At 44.5% G+C, this 23593-nt stretch overlaps 1 protein-coding gene across 1 annotated transcript in view; it reads right to left on the reverse strand.

The window, feature by feature from the left end:
- The window catches only part of ABCA12 (ATP binding cassette subfamily A member 12), a 50756-nt gene that overhangs the window by 25342 nt on the left and 1821 nt on the right, over nt 1-23593 (reverse strand). The window contains exons 2-24 of the mRNA XM_057389799.1: nt 23099-23592; nt 22372-22487; nt 21621-21727; nt 19924-20177; nt 19701-19813; nt 19150-19274; nt 18176-18349; nt 17113-17277; nt 15859-16060; nt 15132-15271; nt 14452-14571; nt 13212-13302; nt 11692-11871; nt 10453-10759; nt 8333-8447; nt 6701-7030; nt 5758-5827; nt 5522-5656; nt 4690-4845; nt 3774-3951; nt 2046-2264; nt 1217-1413; nt 440-600 (exon numbers count right to left, since the gene is read on the reverse strand). Of these exons, the coding sequence (XP_057245782.1) occupies nt 440-600; nt 1217-1413; nt 2046-2264; nt 3774-3951; nt 4690-4845; nt 5522-5656; nt 5758-5827; nt 6701-7030; nt 8333-8447; nt 10453-10759; nt 11692-11871; nt 13212-13302; nt 14452-14571; nt 15132-15271; nt 15859-16060; nt 17113-17277; nt 18176-18349; nt 19150-19274; nt 19701-19813; nt 19924-20177; nt 21621-21727; nt 22372-22487; nt 23099-23592 (4149 nt within the window). The remainder of the gene's footprint in view (nt 1-439; nt 601-1216; nt 1414-2045; nt 2265-3773; nt 3952-4689; nt 4846-5521; nt 5657-5757; nt 5828-6700; nt 7031-8332; nt 8448-10452; nt 10760-11691; nt 11872-13211; nt 13303-14451; nt 14572-15131; nt 15272-15858; nt 16061-17112; nt 17278-18175; nt 18350-19149; nt 19275-19700; nt 19814-19923; nt 20178-21620; nt 21728-22371; nt 22488-23098; nt 23593) is intronic.

Genomic DNA, 23593 nt, shown 5'->3' on the forward strand with positions numbered 1-23593 from the left:
CTGAACTTGCCTGCCAGCACGAACTCACAGGGCTTTTTCATGGGTATTTTTTCATTTTCTCTGTCTCCAGTGGCAGCACTCTGGAAGAGAGGCTGATGTCTCATGGTACCTTGTGTGCTGGGCCTACCAACAGCACTGTGATAAACGTTATCAAGAGCAGAGTTCCCCACTCCTTGCAAGCAGAACACTTTGCCTCAGGCCAAACACTCTGGATGGGCTCTTCCCWTCTGCTTTATTCCTCTGAACTCCAGAGTTCATACTCTTGCCTTWAACCTTCAAAGGGACCCTGTTCTTTCTCAGCAAAGCAGAGCACTGATATTCSCATTTTCAGAAGGCCATTGAGGTCACTCAGCTCCTGGTAAGACATCCCTCAACCAGCCTTGATGGCTCCCTTGGAGATGGAGCTGCCAGGAGCTCTAGGACCAGCTCAGACACAAACCTTCTTTTTTGTGAGTGTCAGGTGGTAGCCATCCCCAAAGGTTTCCTTGAGGTAGAAAGGGGAGCCACARCACTTGAGCCCTCCATGCTCTAGGAAGGCAATCCGGTCGCTCAGAACTTCTGCTTCATCCAGGTGATGTGTGGAGAGAATGATGGTTCTGCCTGGAAACACAGTCACCACAGAATGAACATGTGGTTTTAGGGCAAAACTGGATTTTAGAAGGATATGGGTTATTTTCTTTCCTTTCTCAAAAACTTCTCCCTCTGTATTTTCCCCATGCAATGATATCATCAATATAATTGCAGGGGYTCCAGAGCTTCCCCTTGTTCTGGATCAGTGCATGGCAAATAAGTCCATATTGTTAAACCAATACAATGAGTGTTTATAACAATTTTCTTTTATCACACTCTGGTCAGATGTGTCTTTATCTCACCAGTGAGACAGGTGAAAGCCTTGCTGAATGAGGGCACACAGTATCAGGTGAAAATCAACTGCATTTTTTGGTAATTATTAGTGAAATTGGATGAAAGGAAACTAGAGACATGAACTTTACTGTATGGTATGCTGAGTACTATGGGAAAGTTAATTTACAAATGACACAGTGAATTTACAAGAAATCAACACGGATGCACCTTCCAGACTTGCAAAATCCCAGTTTCCCAGAGTTTTTTTCTCTGTGGCCTCCAAAACTCACAGCTCAAAGCCACWGGTACCATATTTGCAAAAATGACATGAATCACCTTTGCCTCAGGGCAACATCTCCTCTCATCACAGTACCTTTCTTATTCTTGGAGATGATTTCCCAAATACTCCTCCGGGAGCAYGGATCCACCCCCGTGGTTGGTTCATCCAGAATCACCACCCTGGATCCCCCCAGGAGAGCAATGGCTATGGATAACTTCCTYTTCATCCCCCCGGACAGGGTGCCAGCCAGCTTGTGACGATGRCTGTACAGCCCAGTCTCCTTCAAAGTCCTGGAAAACAAAGGAAAAACAACTCCCATAAGTTGGTGTMTTTTCCAAGCAGGGAGTCTGAAAATACCGAAAAAAACTGTAACTGTAAATGAAAAATTGCTCAAGTATGGACTGCTTTGCTGAGCGGTCACAGTGTAGAGCCACCCTGCAGCTCAGTCATTGGGATTTTAATTCAAAACATTTTGGAGGATGTTTTCCAAGTTTCCATCTGACAAGTCAAGGTTAAAGGCTCAACCCCATCAACTAAGACACCAAGATYCAAACTCCCTGGGATGTTCTGGCTGCTTCATTTCTCCGCAGAACCAATAAAGCCAACATCATCTTTCTGACTGGTTGATTAAATCTTTTTCCGGGGAAAACTGTAAAGCAGCAAGGACTAGACCCTGAGGCCTATAAATTCATCTCCAAATAATTGCCACAGCAGCTTGTAAACCCCCTGGAGAAGAGATATTGTTTTCTTACAGCCACARGTATCAATATATTCCTCCAGTCAGARCAAGGCACYATTTGAACCCTAAGTTGCARCTACAAATCCTTCCATCCACGATTTTGAGTTTTGCWGTGGCACTGGCACCWTMAYACAATAATTTTGACAGCCCTCTCCCCCTTCTCCCACCCTGCTATTTTTCTACCTCTTCACTTCTTGGTAGAGCTCATGCTTGCTGCAGTGGGGGACTTTGATGTAGCCGTAGAGCAGCAGGTGCTCCTTGGTAGTGAGGTAGTCAAAGAGCACGTTGTGCTGCATGCACACCCCCATGTTCTTCCTGATCACCTCCTGGTCAGTCCTGATGTCTTTGCCATACACAAAGATGGTGCCAGACGATGTAGGGAACAGCCCAGTCAAAATAGATCTGAAGGAAAAAGAAACAGAAAGGGGAAGTCAGAAAAAGAAGAAAGCCACGGGTAATTTTTTCATGCAGCCTTGTAGCTGTCATCACTGTCAAGGTTTCCTTGACATCCCACTCCTTCCAGCCAGACCCCACTGCCCATTGCATGTCCTGCTGCCCAGCYGTGCTCTGGCAGAGCAGAGGCCAATTAACATCCACAAACATCCCCTGTGGAATTGCAAGGACAAGCACCAAGCTCATCTCCCTWCTCCTCACCTCCCTACTCCTCACTTCTGCTTTGCCCTTCTCCAGCCTCCCTCTCCCTAGGTCAGATCACTGCATATCCCACACATCAACAATCAGGAATGCCCTTGACTTCCAAGTTAATTACTGGGAATTCATATAATGCAGCTGCTCTCTATTCTTTGAGGTTTGCCTGCAGCACCCAGACAGCCTCATATTGTAACCACAGCTGAGACTGAAAGCTACCTCTTCATCTGACTAACCCGAGCAGAGCATGGAAACCTGATTTCACTGCCATTATTCATGAGAAATGGGAGAGGACTTYGGGATGAGACACCTCACAGTGGGCAGCACTTTCATCTGGTTCAAGCAAATAATCACCCACCAAGCAAGAGCTGAGTCAAACTCCCTCTGCTCAGAATAACTGCTTGCACATTACAGCTCTTTTTGGTGCTGTCCTGCGGGGACTAAAGGGAARAGATGCATCTCAGACCGCCCTTCCCCTTTCCAGAGTTTCTCTCTCTCCTGGGACTCTTAACCATCATTAAAAAGCAGTAACTTGCGACCTTACTCAGGATTTGAAGCCGGTACTAAGTTCCAAGAAGGTTTTATACTTTTCTGCATATCACCTTTGCTACACTTTGCAAACAGGATATGAGGTGAATTGATAATAAGCTTGAGGCAAAGCACACATCTGTCTTACTAGTTTTGGCTCTTCTGAGGCTTCTATTTATCAGCTTAATGTTGCTTTCAGGGATAGGCACATATATATCAGTGGAGAAATCAAGTTCTACAGGTCTGTTTTAGTGCTGTTATCTAACAAGTCAAATAATAATTTATAAACAGCAAGGCTGAAAGGCCAATGCATTAATCCCCTGCCATTCCAGCCCAGCCAACACATGAGTCTGTACAGCTGAAGTGTATCTTTATTAAGTTTTCTTGCTAATATCACTTCAGCTTTGATGTGTGCACCAGCTCCCCACAGATTCCAGAACATCCTAACCYCAGGCCATGGAACAAAACACCTGAACAGTTGCTGTGCTGTGTGTCCCAGGTATCTCGCCAGATAAAAAGTATGGTCCTAAGCAGAAAAGAAACTTTTGGAACCTAAAGAATTCTAACAGATGAAGCAACTCCTGAGGTCCTACATGAGCAAAATAAAACCACATGAGGGATTTGGCCTAATGAAGAACCTTCCTCAATCTCCCACTGCTGCACAGCCCCACTYGCTGGTGAATACCCAACCACACCCCAGAGGATAAAAAAAGAGCTGCTTTAAAAGATACGCACATGGTTGTAGTTTTCCCAGCTCCATTGTGTCCCAGCAGGGAAGTGATATTCCCTTCATAAAAGTTGAGGCTGAGGTTGTCCACTGCAGCTTTGGATCCGTAAACCTTTGTTATGCCGTGGAGGGCGACTCCCAAGGTGAGGTCAGTGGGCTCCGGTTCCACGTGAGGGTGGGGGGCACCTTTGACATCAAAGAGAGGGGTCAGGGACAGTCACTGCAGCGCAGCAGGTGTTGTGCTACTTTTCTCCTCTCAGAGAAAACCAAAGTAGAGCAAAGGCAGGTGCCTTTCAGYCAGGAATATTGAGAACATGTCACCGGATTCAGAACGTTTTGAGCTCTCTGGTATTTCTCCTTTTTATTTCTGCAACTTCTAATAACCCCTGACAACAGGCATTAATCACTTCTGAAAAGGTCTCAYATTTAGGTACTTCAGAGCACCTAACTCAATTTACACAAAACAAGCACAGAAAATCAGAGGACATACAGCAAAACTACTGAGTTATTYTCAGTTAGGTGGAACCGGCAAGCTTTTATGTGTGATCTCAGCATTTTACAAGCTAAACATTTAAAGAGATAAACAAAGAAGCACATGTGCCCTTTGCCAAGTGGAAACCTRTATTTGCTTGCCCAAAYAAAAGTGTATTTCTACACAGAGAGACGAGGATGGAAGTTAACTGCCCAACTACAACACACATGAATATGCATGTGAAAACCAGTACTGACTCTCCGCAACAAATAGGAAGAACAAATATAATTTAAGGGCCAAATCTCCATTCATGTGAGTACCAGCTTTCAATTTTTCCTATGCTTCAAAATAAGGATCAATGGTGTTTTCTGCRTATGGTGCCCCTTTACAAATTTGGCTTTGTTTACCCAAAATRTAAGTTATTATTGCTACCCCATCAAGTATCCACATACATATCTTATTGGGGAGGGTGACTTCTTTCCTTAACATCAGCTTGGAGAAGAGCAGGCCTCTTTGTTTCTCATTCCAGAAGGGCAGGTAGGTGTTGTATTCAATCCAGTAAGATGGAAGCAGTGGGAAGTACCAGGGAGCAGCCATGCCATATCTACCTGTAGGAACAGGAGTCTCGTTCAGGTTCTGCTCCCAGGAAGCATCACTGTTGTGGTGCACTCAAAACGGCAAAAATTAACTCCACAGAGATTTCTTGATATGCTCACATACCACCAGAACTTGGTAGCGACTTTTTCTGGTTGGCACAATAGGAAGCCCTCACTAATTTGTTATTCTGAGTAACTCCATAGCTGCAGGGCAGGAGAACTTTACATTTTCCACTGGGTAGATTTCTGTACACCAGTGGACTGCTTCATTAGGTGGGGAAGAAAAGCAAAAGACAAATGTACTGGCTCTTGCCCAAGGCAGGAATTACTTTTTGAAACCAAATGATGTAAGTAACACAGCTCAAATCACTCAGCTGACAAATGCAGGCTAACATGCTCTGCTCTCACTCACACCCACCAGACTGCAATAACACCCTCCCGTGTCCTTGGCTTCAGTTTCTTCAGGAGAWCCACCTACTCATGTGAGAGGCTGAGAAACTCTAATTCTCCCTTGCTGTGCTCTCTCTCAATGCCATTAATAGGCTCAGACATTCACAAAGTCGTGCTCCCTTTGGTCTGGGACAGAGGTGTCCTGTGTGTGCCCCGTCTCCCTGGCTCCGCCAGCTCTGTGTTCATTGCTCTCCAAAAGAGGTGCCACAGCACCACCCTCGATGCTCTGTACCCTTACCTGGGAAAACATTCCTTATGTACCACCCCAGGATGAAGTAAATGAAGGAGTCTATCAGAATGAGCCAGCACATCCAGCCAAAGGAAGTGTTGTCTCCAATCATTGGCGACTTGTACATGTTGTCCCACTGCAGTCCTGCAGAGAGGAATTGAGAAACACAACCAGAATCCATCTCGGCCACTGAAATGCCACTCCCAGGAGAGCTCAAAGCCTGGCTTGATCTGCAATAAACTCACCTATGCCCTGTGCCTCGTAGCGAGCAATGTACTGACTTGCATAACTGAAAGCAGTTGGAGACAATAGACTCTGGGGAATAAACAAAATGGAAAACAAGGAACATATAAATTTGTCTCAAGGACAAGTCAAGTCAATCAGTCAATCAGGTACCTCACTGGTTTACTCCAATAGCCAGAAAAATCAGTGTTAGACTTGTTTTTTTTCCCAACAATCACAAGCAGCACTGGACCAGGCCTGTGAYGGTCAGTGCTACCTGGTGACACGCTGAAATGTCTCCTTAGAGCTCAGCTTCCTTTTGCTTCCACACCAAGGACGCAACTTCCTCCCTCATGCAGGGCTTTATTTTAGGCTTTTGAAATACMGCAGTGATGGAGAATTACCTCATGGAGCCATGTAGTAAATTATTTTACCACTCGCACAAATAGATGTCATTTCCTGAATTTGGTGACTCAAAGAAAACGAGTCTGGCTTCTGGAACCTAACACCTAACTTGCTCTGCCCCTCAGTAAGAAACAAGGCTTCACATCTTCTTCCATGGGTAGCAATTTGAGACACAAGAAGCTAAAGGATGATCTGAGGCAGCAGGGAGCAGAGCCAGCCCTGCTACCCAAACCCCTCACTGAGACAGCCTGGCTTTTCACAGTGGGTCAATTTTCCCATTTTCCTTTGCAGTTCCAAAGGGCACRAGACTGTGATTCAGCAGCCAGGTGGGAAGGCACTAAAATTCCACAAGCAGTGCCTTCAGTCACGGGATACAGCTCATTCCAGCTCTCCCTCAAACAGCCCCTGGCCAGCTCTCCTGCTGTGCCTGTCAACACCCACTGATTGAAGGTGCCCAACTCCCCTGTATTTGGGACAGGAGGTACAGTAAGAGATGGAGTGTACTGAAGGTGAGTCCCTGCCYCCACAAAGTGCCTGGAAATATGGAAAAGCAGGACTCACCAGGAGGCTTTTGACAGAGAAGCTCAAGTGGTTCTCGATGACGAGCAGCACGATGAAGGGGAAGAAGGTGAGGATGTAGACGAGGCTGCCCACCAGGGCTGCAATGTTGGTGTTGTTGAAGAAAACGCTGATGAAGTAGCTCATGGCTATGATGGACAGGCTGTAGTCCATCAGGTACAGGAACAGCAGTGCTGTGTCTGTTTTGGGAAGGATCTGACCCACTTTCAGAACAACGATGAGGAAGGTGACAGTAATCAGGAGGAAGATGGCGCACTCGATGAACCAGGCGATGAAATGGCTGCTGGCATTGACACCCATCATCTTCATGTACTACAGAGAGACAGGTGAGAAAAACAATCAGAAGTGGCATTTGAGAGAAATGAAGAGATCTTTCTGCCGATTGTGAATGATTTCTTTTTTCAGCTTCTGGCCAGGCTCGTTCTATCCAGGGAGAAACGACGCACTCCCATTTCAGGAATGCCCAAGGTTTACAAGGCAGTCTGTTGGAAAGGAACAGCACACACAGGACCTGCAAGGATCAAGAGTCACAGCCCACAAGCTCCAAAGCAGCTTCTGGCCTTAGATTTGTAACTTTTCTAAAGCCTTTTGGTTATTTTTTTAAATAATGATAATTGATCCGGTGACTTAAGCATAAAAGCTCTCAAGTATCTTTGAAACCAGACCTTTCTCACACAACCTCAAGACAACAAATAACAGCTAAATTACCATGGTTACAAGAAAGAAATATTAATTTATATTAGCTGATAATTAATTCCCCATACATGCATAAAACTGCAAATTTGTATCAATAAATCCAGCAGAACTGCAGATGCTGGTGTCTTCTTGTGGATTATTGCACAGCTAAAAAGATTTGTGATGCCCTGGTCCTTGGAGACAGTGAAAATCATTGCCTAAAATAGAGTAAGGGGCTGTCAGGGAGCACTCACTGGGGTTCACTCATTTTCYACCTCATCACAGGTCACAGTGTCCTTTCTTGGAAGTGTTTTTGGCGAATCAGTATTTGTTTCCATGGTGTTGGATAAAACCCAAATCTGCTCAAAGCCTTAGTTGCTTGCTGAAGCTTAGTTTTACAAAAGTTCTTTGCTGTTCATCTCTGTTGACAGTGATCACACTGAAAACCTGAGTTAATTTAATAAATTCCCAATGCCTCAATGTCATTTCTTTTCCAACAGACAACCTGAATGAAGAACTTCATTTCAGAGGAGCTGATGTAATATGTAGCACCTTCTGAAATATTAAGTATAATAACTTCAAGGATAGGAAATAAGTCACTTTTCATGTCTTTGTCCCCAGTAGGTATGACTCAAAGTCAATTTTTAGAGAGCTTTAAATCTTCAGAAACCCTGTAATTTTGTGAGGTGCCCATGTTTCCAGTGTTCAGAACTGCAAAGCAATATTCCCTCCACTTGAAGGGCAAACACCTCTGCATTTCCATGGCTTTGAGCTTGGTTCCAATGTCAGAATTCACACTCTGCAGGTCAAACAATAGGTATCTGGAATATTTTCCTTAATGCTTGCTTTGCTCCATTTATTACTGAACATCAGACACACTAGCCACTAATAAGGAAAATCTGTTTATAATTTTGCACGCCCCAGAAAGTTTCCCCTTACCTCATAAAGCCTCAGATCTTTCTCCTGAACAAGTGTTTTAACAAAATCAGCTATAAACAGCACCCAGGCAGCCATCAGAGCAAATGGAAGAGAGTAGGTCACGCTGGTTAAGAACCTGTAAAAGGCAAATGCAGGCTTTAGCTGAATACATAATGTTCTGGGGATTAAGGCTTTATACAAGAATATATTTTTCAGAACAATACTTTGGCACAGRAAAAAGACATGCTTATATATTTCAAAATGTGGAGTAAAATCAATAATTAAAAAGAAAAGACTCCTTTGCCATTGCATTGGATTTTCTATTCAGGAAACTTCTGACTGCTCAGAAGCTTTTTTCTTTTTTAAGTTGCAGAGGGATTTCCTYGCTCAGCAGCACCACTGGCAGGAGCAGGAAGCGCCACAGGCAGTGGCATCTCCTGGCTCTCTGATGGGCTGCATTCCATTTGGAAACATCCCAGCAACCAGTCATAATTCCCAGTTCTGTTCATAAATATAATTATGATAATTTCGTTGTCAGGCCTTATTTCCTAGTGTTAGAGTCTGGATATGGGTGCTTTCCTACAGATTGTCTGTCCCACCATCCCACAGGACAGCCACTGCAGATCCAGGTCACATTCCTTGGCTCCTCACTTTAATTATTTCAGTGCCAGTKTGTGCAGGAAAAAAGATAACAACAGTCAACAATAAACTTCTCCTTTTGCAATGGAAAGCAAGATTTTATAGCAGGAGATTCCCTTCATTGCATCTGTAGGGCTCATGCTTTCCTCCTTAATTTCTARACCTGGCTTTAAAACCATCATCAGTGTTATTCCTGGAAAAAATATAATGTACAATAATAGTGAGGAATTTGCATTATGTATGTTTTAAWTTTTTTTTACCTGTGTAGCTCAAAATTTCCTACAAACCAGAGCTTCTAGAAATGCCTCCATGCAAATGAAGCCTTATTTATAAAGACCCAGGAAAAGGTATTCCAGGCTCCTAAAAATTCAGCATATCCCAACACCTCTTGTGTACTGGTGTATATATACATGTATATATTTCCACCTTTTCTCTGCAGGATGATAACTGTGCAGTAACAATCAATAAGCAGGCATTTTGTGATGACTTCTGCTGGATGCAAATCCAAAGCCTTGAGGAATTTTAATAATTGAGCAAAGACATCCCTCTGAACCCAGGGTGGGGAGGGAAACCCGAAGGCAAGTGGTTTTCCCAGCAACCAAAGAACAAGAACAGGAGCAGCCACACCAGAGTAAGTGCTTGCAGCAGCCAGTTAATCACTGTTCAAAACTCTCTCTCAGCAATAACCCAGGAATTTGCTGCAGAACTGGGTTTGGATGATTCCTGCCTGTCTCCTGGCAGGCACCTCACATGTTGCTGCCCCAAGGAGAGGTTATAGGCCCCCAGCTYTCTTAAGTGACAGCTGACACAGGAGATTATGGGTCTGCTATGGCTWCTAAATGATATTTTATAGCTCTCAAATAATCTTTTGGCTCCATGCAATTTGCATGGAGGTGTTCAGCAGAAAAAGCTCCTAGGTCCAGTCTGTCCTTTYGCTGCAAGGGAGACCCTCAAATCAGGGCACAATGACCCTCACACCTACCAATACTTCTTGCTGAACATATGCTCCAGTGCTCCCTGATGGACAATGAAATCCCTTMCCTGAGTCTTTTCCACTCACTTTGRCCACCATAAAGCTCATAAACCTAAGGACCTTTGTTTCCCAATAAATCMATTTTCTAAGTTCTGCTGCACTGTCTGCATGTAAATACCTGAAGAACACATCAAAACTCGTGTTTAACCCAAGTCCTGCCAACTCTCAATCCCACCATGTGTAGTAAAATAGGGACAGGGAGTTTTACGTGCTGTAATACCTACAGTTACCATCACAATCCAGGTATAAACAGCACCAAAACCAAAAGATTTGGCAAATTAAACAGACCATCTTAGAGTCCAAAATTCCCTCTTTTGTTCAAATCCTTGGGAAAAAACCCCAACCAAACAGAATTAAATTATYTTTATGCTACATGAGCATGGCATTAAGGAAAGCAGCACAGCTGGTGAACTCCACCAGACAAGACRAGTTGACACAAAGCACGAAGGCAGAAGCCATCTAAACTTACATATCCTTGTTGTAGCAGGGATAAGGCATGGCCTGGACCTGAACAGCTATTTCCTCTGGTTTCTTGCCAGTCTGCAGCTCAATAATGGCCCTTTCAATGCTGTCCTGGATGTAGATAAAGGCCCGGCTGTAAATCTGGCTCTGCGAGGTGGAGTTGTGCGGGCCCACGGTCCAGATGCGCTCCCGGATCCTGTTGGTGGTTTGAGTTATCCTGCTGCTCATTCGGATGGTGTAGTTGAGCACAGGAGGGAGGGACAGGCCCCCATGAACTGTGTGCTCAGGGCTTGAAGGCAGCTTGAAAATGATACCTGGGGAAAGAAAGGGGAAAGGCTTTCCTTTGGAGCACACACACAGGTAAGTAGGAGCTCCTCATTTTTATAACCTTTCTTCACAGAAGTTTTTCTCACAGAAGTTTTTCTCTCAGAATATTTGTCCTGATTATTCCATATATAAAACACATGAGAGAATGGAGAACAAACAGAAGAAAACTGCTATTATGAGAATGGACAAATATTACCAGGGCTTGAAATTCCAAGAGAAGCAGAAGTTCCTATCYACCCCTCAGTTATGAGGTATAAAACCAAAGAGACCACAGGGCTTGAGATATAAAACCAAACASATCACAGGGCTTATGAGTAAATCATAATTGAGGTTCTCCTTTAAATATTAAGATATATTAATTATTCAAATATAAGTTCCTATTTCCTGCTTGCTCCACACCCCTCTGCGGTCTGATCCTACAATCCAATCCCACAAATGTGAAAAGTGTTACTGAAAAGACCCAGTATAACATTATGATGCTTGGCTGGAATATCTCAAGCACTTTATGACTTTCTAATAAATTGAACTGTCTCATATTTGGACTTGATGACCTTAAAGGTCTTTTCCAACCCGAATAATTCTGTGAAAGCTTTCTAGATTAAAGCACCTTTTCCCCTGGGAGTCTGAAAGAAAGCGGCTACACAAAAATCACCTTAAGGTGGTGGGATTTTGTTCAAACTGAGAATTAACCAAGAGAAATCACCAGCTGACCATAGACAGTGGAGGTGTAAGGGAAGAGGAGATATGAAAAGGAGGTCTCAGTGTGCAGGTCCCACACACACCTGTTCCAAATCGACATCTGTGTGGTGGGAGTGTGACCACCAAGAGTTGGTGGCGCAAAGCCAAATGTTTTATGTTGCACTCCCACACTCTATCATGCTAAATTTAATTTACAGGGGGATTCCAGACTGTCACATACTTGCAAACAGCTCATTCTTCAGGAAGAGCTCCTTAGCTACCGCTTCCATCTCATCCAAATTCTGCACTGGCTGAATGCGGTTAAAGGAGACACAAGACGACACGTTCACAGCCAGAGTGGCCAAAGTGTTCAGCTGCTCGACAACATCAGCGTTGTTCTGCAGCTCCAGCCAGATATCATCTAGGGAAAAAACCCACAAACCCATCAGTATCACTACACCCAGCAAAAAATCCACTCCACCAGTCCACTCCTTTGCACTAACGATGACACTAGAAAGGAAGACAAAAAAAGAAAACAAACCCCATCATCCTAGAGATGAAGTGTGAAATACGTTTCTGCACTCAGCAGTGCAATGAAGGCAGGTTGTTGACCCAGTTTTTATGTTAATCATTTGTAATATGCTTGTGAGTTTGCCTTTGGGAGGATGCCAGCCACGGGATGTGACAGCCATCCCAAATCAGAAGTCCCCACTAACATGCTGAGGTTTTAGGTTCGCACTTGGTGCTCACCATTCCTTCCACAGCCTGTGGTTTAGGATGCAATCAACTCGCCTGTTGAGCTGCCGGGTCTCAGGGGAGGACGTGCTTTATCCAGCACATCAAGGCAGAGCTGTGTGTGCTGTGCTGATGTGTGGACTCAACCTGATACTGCAGTTAATAAAGATGCTGCTGTTTGCTGGCAGGTTTCAAAGGCGGCCGCATAATGCAAGGCAACTAATATGGAGCAGCTGCTGCAGGCACCGTGGCTTTACCGGGAGTTAAGGCAGGAGTTGTTGCTCATGAATAACACACGGGTCGTCACCGAYTGCGTGTAAATGACTGCAACAGACCATAATGACTCTTGGCTGCTGCTGGGTTTTGCTGCACGGTCCTGATTTATGTTGACATGCACGGCCATGACCACTCATTGCAAAAGCAGGCAGGGAGACAAGACCAGGAAGGAAGGGACTGCGATCCCCACTCCCTGCACTCTCAGGGGATGCAGCCACCACTACTGTCAGCTGGTGATTCTGACAGTGCACAGCAGCAGCTCTTCCCTTAAAGGGCCTTGGAGGCCCACCAGAGATCAGCAAACTGCAGCAGAGCATCTCCTGCACTGATGCCTCCGGCCCCAGCAGCCTGGGTACATTTATCTGTTCCCYGGCTTTTCTGCTCTGGAGAACTTTTGAACCTTGCTGCGATGCAAAGGAGCTCTCCACAACATTTCCCAGCAGAGCCCCAGGTAGCTCATTTGAAGTCATAATTACGGCTAAACAGTGTCCTCCAGTGGCCACAGACCGCGGCAGAGGCTCCCGTCCCACCACCCCTTAACACCCAGGAGAGGCATCCCTCCACACCAGCCCTTTGCATGCCCAGAGTATTTTCCCTGGAAGATTTCTGGATCACAGCTGGGATTGCCTTGYCCTGGAGCCTCCAACAAGGGCCAGAGAAGAGAAGGACTAGGGGATGGCTGCAGCTGGGTGACTCTGGGGTCCCTGAAGTACAAGTAAGGAAGAGGGCAGCACATATGGACACACTTACCCAGTTCATTTATCTCACTCAGGAGCTCAGCTGCATCCAAATCCACCATCAGCTTGATAAAAACCTGCACAAAGGGATTCTGCAGGGCRTTCTATCAGCAAGCAAAGAAAGAAAAGGCATCAGTTTGATCAGAAGCCTCCTGAGCTAACTCACTGCATATTTCTAAAATACAACTGAACAGCTGCCTTCACTGAGCACTTGCAGCCCCCCCTTTCTACTCCCTTCATTCTGAGTCAGGATGGGGAAAYGCCAGCAGTGAAAATGTCATAGAGAGCTCTCTGAGTCCAAGCTAGTGCTCCTCTGAATCAAGAAAGRATGCCTACGGAGTCTCCACCAGGCACTAGTCCCATGAAAAAATCAGGGATAATCTTAGTTATTCTCAAAGTAAATTTYCCTTGTGTCTGTTTTAAGCCATGTGAACACAGCCAGAGCAAAATGGCTGGGCAACCAAAACTTTACTTGGAGATCAGCACAGGAGATTCAGCCAAACAGTTTTTGTTTGGCTAAATATTTTATTATTCCACCAATGAGTGCAATCAGCAGATAATATTTAATTTCACTTTTGCATATTCCASTATGGATTTTCTCTCGGTGCCATGGAAATTAGCACAAATTCTAGCCCCCAAAATTAACTTCTAATGCTTTTGGGTTCCAGGAATCTCATTTTTGTAAGAAAAGGYGACAATTTTTACTACAGAGAATGGGAAATAAGTGTGTGTAACCTTACAGTCTACTGCTTTCTGTATCAAAGCAAGGCTAGGCTCTTTAGGAGGGGGAAAAAGCAATTTTATTTACATTCACTGAGGTACAAAACATCTTCTAGCTCTTATGTGTGTACCCACCACTACATGCTTATTATAGATACTGTTTCATTTTCTGAAAAAGTCATTTCTTGCCTGGTCTTGGCTGGCTGGATCACTCYATCAAGCAGAAAGTTAATTTACAAACTGAAGAGTGTTCCCTGCTCATCTCAGCCCTCCAGCAGGTCCCAGCATGGCCAGGGTCAGGGAGCATATTACAAACAGATCATTTGAGAAAGAGAATTTGCAGGGAAAGGTGAGGCAGGAGCACTTCTGTTAAGGGAACAGGCAGGCACAGAAACTGTGAAGTCCAGGATAACCTGAGAAGGGTCTCCCCAGCTGACCTAAGATGTCCCTGGAGCCCCAGTTTAYTTCAGTGAGCAAATCCATCCTCCCAGCTCCCTCCTGGCAAGAGAGARAGGGGCGGTAGGAAGTCATACCTTGATCATTGGAACTGTCTGGTTTAAGTTAGTCAGTGAATTCATGATGACAGGAGACTGGTCCAGCCACTCCTGGGACTTCAGGGCTAAATCTGCCATCTGCTCCAGGGTTGCATTAGACTACAAAAGAAGCCCACAACATATAAGGATTCATTTATTCATCACCTTACAGAATTTAAACAATAAATAAATCAATGAAATAGCTGAGACCAAATTTGTTTTCCTTAGGATTTTTCCTAAGCATCCTCTGACTGTTCAGTAAAATGCCYCTTAAGATGCTGAATTTGATGTAAGTACTTAAAAATATTATACTTAGAGCATGTATTGAATATTAGCTTTCCTTCTAGCACTGGTCTGCTTGTGAACAAGCACTGGTTACAGTATTTGTCCTGGGAGTTATATCTCTCTTACTGGCTGAAAATATGGGGGTGAAACTTCATCAACTGAAGGCCTTAAACAATTGTCCTATAAATATTAGACTAACAGCAGCTTCTGGAAGAAAGATTCATTCAAAACAAAAGATGACTCATATGGCTAGCAAGGCAAGTGGGAAAATAACTTGATTAATACTCCAAACAGTGAGAAAGCAGTCCTCTGCTTCCCAGAGAAACAAGCCTGTGCTAGATAAATTACAACCCTTTGGAGTGGGTGTATCCTGACGTCCTGGAACAGAGTCGTACCTTTCCCATGATTGCCCGAGTTTCTGGGGTATCTGGTGTGAAAAGGATCTTCCCAAGCACCATTGGCTTCAAAAAAGACCAAATTAAAGCTCCAGTYGGGGTCTTGACCAGGTCCAGGTAAAAGGATAAGCAAAACGGTGCTGCAAGGGTAGAGAAGCAAACAAATTGCACAGAGAACAAATAGACCAGACACAGCAAAGCTACCAGYATGTTTTTTCTCCCATCCGCCCTGTTTGTTGCTGTGTCCAGTGAATGACTTCAGGGCCCTCTTCACTGACTGATCTAATGCATCCTGACAAAAGCAATCCACCCCCAAGATCTCCTGTTGCTGAACTCAAGACAGCACGAGCCTCACTGCTGGAGCCAACATTATCTGCTTGAAGGTTAAATGGAGTTTTGAGAACTCAGAGGAGCTAACAATGTCACTAGAGTCAGAAAAACTACACATCAAGAGAAAGCAGTGACCTGTCGAGCCCTAGGACCAGATCATCAACAAATGGGAGACAGTGCAGTGTCAAGCACTGCYGTGCTGCACAGGCAGTTTCCCTTTGAACATTTATGGAAATAAAGCACCAATAATTAGGGCAGTGCAGATCTTCAGCCACCATAAATAATGAGCACTTGCAGCCCTCAGAGACATATGGGGAATAGCTCAGCACTAGRTCTGTCTGGAACGAGCAGAGTTCGGCTCTGAAATGTTTGTGCCCTAGGGAAAAGCCAGACTTACTGGAATCCTGAGGAATCCCATATTTCCTCATCAGCTTTTGGACATAGACATCCTCTGCATTAGAACTGTTGCTTATGGGATCTCCAAAGTCTGGAAGCAAAGACTCAAAAAACAGGGGTGTGATCTCCTGGTTGCAGAGGACTTTTGACATAGATTTAAATGTGCCATGTGTTAYCTTGAAGTTGTTTGGTTTAAGCAATGCCTGCAGAAAAGACAAAACACAAATAAATCCTGCATGTTGAAAGCACCCCACTCTGAGAGAAATAACAGAATGAGAAGGCAAGGAGCGAGCATTTTTATACTGCTTTCTGAAAAGTTTGCCTCTACAAAAATAGGAACTTTCCATGGAAATCATGCATTTTTTGGCTAACCTCTGCTATGACAGAGGTGGCAAATTTATTTGCAGGTGCGAGTGCCAATGTGGGAAGTGCCCACAATGTGTACACAGAAATTCCCTATAATGTGTGGCTGGTGACACACACACACACCTGGGTTACAACACAGGATTTGTCACATGGATGTGCACATCCCCTGTCCCCATCAAGCCAATGGCTGCACGTGGCTCTGCAGTGTGCAGGCAGAAGGGGACCAGGAATGATTCCTGTTATCTGTGCTCTCCTGGACTATGGATCAGACAGGGATTGGACACCATGCTGGATGAAGGCAGTGCACCCTGGAGTTGCTGCAGCTGTCAGAGCAGTAATGGGTTTGTACTGAGTGTTTCGGGCAGTCTCAGGGCTTTCGTTGTGATCTAATGCACACTAAAGCTGAGGCAGTTTTTTGCTGCTGACTTTGGTGGTTTTGCCTTCAGCGGGCAGTTCTCCAGCTGCTTTCACCAGCTGATCCTTCCACTATTTTGCTGGTAGTCCTCCCTCCTTCAAGGCATTCCTGCTCCAAGTGTCTCTCTTCCACAGCATCTGTTCCCCACTCATGAGCACATGATGGTCCCACTACTCCAAATCAAAGCTCTCCCAGGAAGGCAACACAGAATCACAAAATGGTTTGGGTTGGAAGGGACCCTAAAGCTCATCTCATTCCAGCTCCTGCCATGGGCAGGGACACCTTCCAGAAGCTCCATCCAGCCTGSCCTTGAACACCTCCAGGGATAAGTTTGATAAGAGATTCTTCTCAGGACATCGTTGTTTTAAAACAAAATCTATGGTTTAATGCCCCTGTGGCTTCTAGGGTAAGAAATGACTGTGGAAACCATTCCAGTGGTATTTTGCCTCAAAAGCACATGCAGACTACACATACCTTAGTCAGTGGCATTTTCCTGGACTGCCGGAGCTTTTTCAGGGAATGAATAGCTTGTAGCAATGGATCAATGCCAGATTCAACCTGGTGTGTGAAATATTTCATTTTTGTCAGAAGGCCTAACATCTTGTCCATGGGCTTCTGAAGTTCCTTGGGGAAAAACATCTGCAAGAGGCAGGAAGAAAATCAATCATGATGAGCAGGAATCTGCGTGCACAAGCACGAACACGCCCATATTGTGTTAACTCAAACATGAGCACTGTGGGATTTTCAAAAMTGTTCAGAGGCTTTACAGAGTGGGTGTCCCATGGGAAATGAATGGGATTTGTATTCCTAAATCCCCAAGTGCTTTTGCAAACCACTCCCCTGAACATTACATAATCTGAACAGTGCATATTTCCAAACACCTATGATTGGCAAACGTGTGTCAGACACTGGCTGGGGTACCATCAAGTCTCTCATTTCACACCGCACAGGTGTCAAACACTATGAGTGACATTTGACCTGAGCCCAAATTCATTGGCATTCTCATTTAACAACTTTTTTATCCCAGGATCATTCCTGTATTTTTAAATACATGCTCAGTAATTCACTCCTCCATGAATGTTCTCTTAAATGCTGTTTCTATACTTGGGAGGGGACATTTGAATCATTTAATAACTYTGTAGTTCCAAATAGATAGGGAAAGGATATTTTATAGGACTTTTCCAGGGCTTTCCTCTTCAAGGGATTAAAAAATTTAGCTCAGTGCCTTATTTTTGGGTTAGCTGGGAATGTTCAAGAGGTTGTGACAGCACATAAAGGATACTAGCAGATAGGGAGGCATTTAGAGTAGGTCCAGTGCCTTTAAATGAGGTTTGCTGSTTTACACCAGCTGGGATTCTCATTTATTTCCACACTGTCACAGCATGGATATGCAATAAAAATTGCTGCATGAGCAAAGCCTGATCTTTGGCTTGTGTAAATCAGTGTAGCTTCTGGCCACTGCAATGATATTTTACGACCTTTCAGCCACTGCGTGCAGCAAAGAATGTAGAAACYACTCTAAAAATCCAGCACTAACCTTGTATAAGAAATTGTAAATGTCCAAGTGTCTCAGYAGAGTGACCCCAAGGAGGTAGGTCCTGCGAGTCCTCTCTGGCAGGGGGAGGCTGCAGAAATCCTGTGCCACCGTTTGCAGCTGGGGGTCAGCGGGACGGGAGCTGCAGGACTCCAACTGCAGCATCTGAGAGATGAGCTGGGTTTGCACAAAAAKGAGAAGAGATTTGTTAGAGGTGCACTGCATGCTTCACCATGCATGGACTAGCCTTGCCTTGCTGTTGTTCTTTGCACAGTGCTGTATTTCAACCGCCCAAGAACCAGAAAATGCCTACCCATTACTCCCCCTCCCAGGGACAAATCCTAAGGACTGTGTTTTACTACCCAGATTGCACAGTAGTAAAAGCTTTTGTGGYTTCCATTTCTCATTGATTGATGCACGTGAAATTGGAAAAGAGCATGCTCTTTGGGGCCCAGGCCAGGCAAGACGACTGGAAAGTGGAAAAGCATCGGGAGCTCTGCTTGTGCTGGAGGTTGAGGAAGGGAAGCTCATCTCTCATTCTGGGAGGGTGTTTTTGGACCCCGAGCACTCTCACAAGTTGTGGTTACAAGTGCATTCTTCCACCTGGACCAGGACAAGTCCTCAGTGACCAGGATGTGCCTGAAGACCCTGCTCAGACCCCATTAATGTRTCCCAGAGAGCTGTGCCCTGCTCTAGATCAGAGCAAGCCCTCTCCAGGCAGTGTCTGGCTGCTGGTGACAGCCAAAGGGACCATATGGCTCCCAGTCTCCAGTGGCTGGGCTCCAGTGATGCTCCTACTGCATTCCTGGTGACTATTCCAACCCATAACATGCTCTGATGTCTGTCCCTGTGGGGTCATCTGTGCTGTCACACACCCAGCAATCTGCTTAGCTGCCTTCACTATAAAAAATTCTAGTTTTAATGGTCTGAGCAGTAGAAAGCAACAAAATCTCTTAAGAGGATAACAGCAAGCTTACCTGACTACTGTTTTCTGGGAAAGATGCTTCCAGAAGAGCATCAATGCTGGCTGTGGACATTCCCACTGTGTTTTTGAGATCTTCTTTGAGCTGGTCCACAYTTTTAAACACATCTCTTAATTTTTCTGTAACAAACAATCAAAGAACAACCAATGAAACAGCTTTCTCCAGACACATGGCAAATCTCAACCACACAGAGAAGACTTTAACTGAAGTACAGAAGTGTGCTATCTCACTGCTGATAAGAAAAAAATCCAACAAAAACTTGGAAAATAGTCATTATTTCCTAGATTTTACAGTCTGGTTTGTGGGCTGAAGTTATCACATYTCAGGATAGCAAAATCTGCTCAGATAGAAAGACTTGCTTCTTTGTAAAGAAAACAAAGTGGTTTTGAACAGGCTCTAGAAGTACYCCAGATAAAGGATCCTGAGGACTGGGATGGTTACTTCATTAATATCACATTTTCCTGGCAGCTAGGCAATTCTTAGGATTTMCAGCAGAAAGTGTGGTACCAGTTTACCAACATTGTAAAGTAAACACAGAAGAGTACCTTGCTTACTGGAGTCTGTTAAACTCTCAGTGCTGTTCAACATGGAACTCAAAGTACCCATGTACTGAGGAATCTCTTGAAAGAAAGCAATTTCTGGTACACTTTCTTGAAGCCTGAAATGGAAAAACAAAACAACAAACAAAACTGAGAATATAAAGAGAAGGCAAGAAATCATTTCATGAAGAGAATACTAAAACAATCTAGCTTGGAGGGAGAGCCTCACCACTTCAGCTGTGCCTGGATGTCTGTGGCATCCCCAATCAGTACWTTCTGGAGCTCCTGGGAGATCCTCCTGTGATTCAGTGCATTGGTCACAAGCTGGCTGCTCAGCTCAGCAGCACGGAGGAGCTGCTCCTGAGATTGGCCTTGCTCACACAGCTCCCCAAAGGGAACCTCGGGCAGGTGGCAGAGGCGCTGGATTGACTTAAAGCTCTCGTAGTCACAAAGAAGTGCTGTCAGATCCCGGAGGCGAGAGATCTTCAAAGGGGATTTTGAAAAAAGGAAGACAAATGCACAAACACCAGTTACATGACAGAATTACAAAAGGCAAGCTTTAAAGAGTCTAGCTATCCCTTTCTGTCTCTCCATATGACTAAGATTTAAAAATATATATATTTTTAGTTCATTCAAAAGGTCTCCAACAGAACAGCTGGTAACAATCATTATGTGTCTTCTGGCAGACCTGGCTGGATCTAACAAACCTTGCAAACCTTAACACATCATTTTCCCTGCCCAACACATAGACAACATTGGACTTGCCTGTTTACTAATTATTCTTCCCAGAGACCAAATAAATCTACCTTGCACAACAGGTTTAGCCTTTCAGATACCACCTGGTCATCTACTACAGCACAGGAAAGAGACTTGGCCAGAAGTCAGAGCTTCCTCATCTGCCAACCCGTGTAAAATTATAGTCCTTTGCTATTAAGGGCTTCCCTATTGTCTGACATCATTATTTACATGATCAGGCTCTTATGGGAAGAATTATTTTGAGGTTTATGTCTCTAAGTACCTGTCACACTGAGGCTCATCATATTATTGTTACAGATATATTACCCAGCAACAACATTGCATACTGCTGTATTTTTTTAAAAGGACTTTAAAATGCTATTTCTCATACGGAGCAATAGGCTAAAGTACACACGTGCTATTAGTGCAGGAATGAATGCATGGGGTAAGAAGCCTTTTATTCAAATGAAGCATTGCCAAACCCAGAGCTGGTGATGGAACTCCATAAATCAATACTGGTGCTTAATCTCAGAAGCCATTCCGGTGTGGTGAGACATCTGGAGTTACAGCAGCATGTGGGGACTTGACTCCAGCCATGCTGGGATTGGTACAGCTCCTCAGGCACAGTGGTAACCAGGTTAGCCATGCTTTTAACTGCCAATTAGGAATGCACAATTCCATGGATTTTTAGCAGGGCAGAGGTTATCTAATCCCTATCTGTGCCTCTGAGAACTCCTCTCTTCCTCCTCCTCAAGTGAAGCTGAGGCATCCCAGACTGATCTCAGCTTTGCAAGGTGCTTCAGGAAGTCTTCATACACCRAACTTTAAAACTACTGGTGCACTGAGGAATATGCTGCCACTGGCCATCTCTGCAGTGCTCATCSTTTAGGGATGGCTGGTGGAAAACAGAGCCACCCTATCCAGGACATGGGAGGGCGGGAACACCTCTACCTACTCTGAAAAATGGGTGCACACCTGATAGGGACTGATACAAGAACAAGTTCCGCAACCCAGTTTACAGGTGACCTTCAAATATAGGCAGCAGACAGAACACAGAGTTTCAGTCCTAGTTTTTATCAGGACTGTTCTTTTAAGAAAACTTTTTTCCATATGCTGTTTTTCCAAACTACGATTGCACATTCATGTATCACTGCAGGATGTCCTTCAAGTCAGCATTTTAAGCRGACTCACTTTTAGCTTCAGGAGCTCTGGTATGGATGAATGTTTCTCAGAGGTATTATTTTGCATAAAAGAGTTCTTTTTCAGATGAGTTTGCTTCAAAAGCAGTGTGATGTTTTCTGTGCAGGGGAAAAAAAACAATAGTTACTCCAGACAGAAACGCCAGAAACTTCACAGATGGGAATATCAGCACTTTTATTCTGAGGCCAACTGAGCATTGCTATTTTCCACCCAACTCCCGCAGCTGAGACCTCTGAAATCAMAGAGCAAAGCCTAGGATGTAGTCTGGATTATAATGGATCCAGTTCAAGTAGGTTCTCTGTTCCTAATGAAATCCACTCCATCCTGGTAACAGGACCCTCAGAGCACTCTCTGTGCACAGGTAAAGCCTCTCAGGTGTTACAATAAGAAGAGTATCACCAACTTAAATATCTATGTAAAATACCGTGTTAACTCTCAGAAGTAATTGCTGTCATCTTACAGCTACATAAAGCTGTGAAGGGAAATAGGTTTCTGTTTGTAAGATTGCTTTGTCTGAGTGTCAGCCACCTGTGATCACACAGAGAAGAGGAGATGTGCCTTCTGGAGGGATTGGGATGGAAACTTCAAATTGCAATGTGACATAACTCAAACAAACCTTCCCCAGGTCCCACAGCTCCAGTTAATTGCCAGCAGATAAAACCATGGAGCACCATTCCTTCCCACCATCAGACAAAACACAGGCAGGACACATTCCCCTTGGCATTAATGAAATCATGATCACCTGTCAATTCCCCGCCTTCAGCTTCCGTGGCATTTATTAAACACATCAGGTAAGGGTTATAGCTGTTATTCGCTGTCACCTGCAAGATGGTATTTTCAAATTCTAAAAACAGGAATCTGAAAAATAAGATAGGAATTTAAATCAGCTTCTCTTTCAGAAAAAAAAAGGTATATTAGTGAGGAACCTGTCAGCTGTGGATGCTTCTCCTTGGCAGAGTAAATAAGAATTCCAGATGAAAGCCATCTCTCCTAAGTGGGTACCCTCCCAGTTTTATTCCATCAATTCTTTTTGCTGTTATCTCCCAAAGCTGTCATTCACTCTCACAATAAGAAAACACACTTGAAAGGCTGGCTGTGGATGCATTATGCAGATGGAAAGACACACCTAGGGGAGACTGAGGATCAAAAATTAGAGAATCATACCGCAAAGGAAGGGTTTCCAAARAGCCTACCACTGATGGCAAGACTCCTTCAGGACTCTGCTCCACTGTGAATTGTTATGTTTCAACACACAATTTTTTTGAAAGTTTGACTTTCAGCTGTTTGTTATGYTCAAGGAGAAGCTTCCTTTTCTTCCATTTAACCCACTTTACACCTCATTTTCTAAATTATGGTGATTGCAGGCTTATATTGTTCCACTAGAAGAAAATTTCCTACTTCTCATTCCAGAATGAGACCAGTGGTCACAACTTATCCAYGCAACTACAGCACTCAAACCCCAAACTCACCGTGTGATCAAGCTGGCTGGGGACAGAGTGTGGTCACTCTGAGTCCAAGACAGGCTCTTGTTGTAAAGGGTGTCTGCCACGACGATGAAGTGATGAGCAATGATATCAATCACACTGTCAAGACTGGTTTTGTTGGACAGAAAAGCTGTGCTGGAACTTAGATTGAATTCATTYAGCAGGCCAGGGATGTTCAGCCCCTTGAGAATGTACAGGGTGGCTTCTGTGATTTCTAGAGATGACAGATCGCTGGCAGAGTCGCTTGCCACTGCTTCCAACAGCCTTGCAAGGGAAGCTCCTTCCGCTGGATTCCCCTTGGTGCTGAGGAAGCTGTCAAACACATCCCAGACTTTCATGTAGTAACTCTCCTTGGTGGAGTTCAAGGTGCTGTGGAGCCTCTGCAGCAGTTTGTGGAGCCCMTCCTGTGCCACACCCAAGAGTGTGGTCAGGTTATTCCAGCCTGTTGCACTGTCAGAGAAATTCAGGGAGCTCAGCACC

This window comes from Malurus melanocephalus, unplaced genomic scaffold (assembly GCF_030028575.1).
Source record: "Malurus melanocephalus ecotype Western Australia unplaced genomic scaffold, MMel_1.1 scaffold_20, whole genome shotgun sequence".
Taxonomy (NCBI): domain Eukaryota; kingdom Metazoa; phylum Chordata; class Aves; order Passeriformes; family Maluridae; genus Malurus; species Malurus melanocephalus.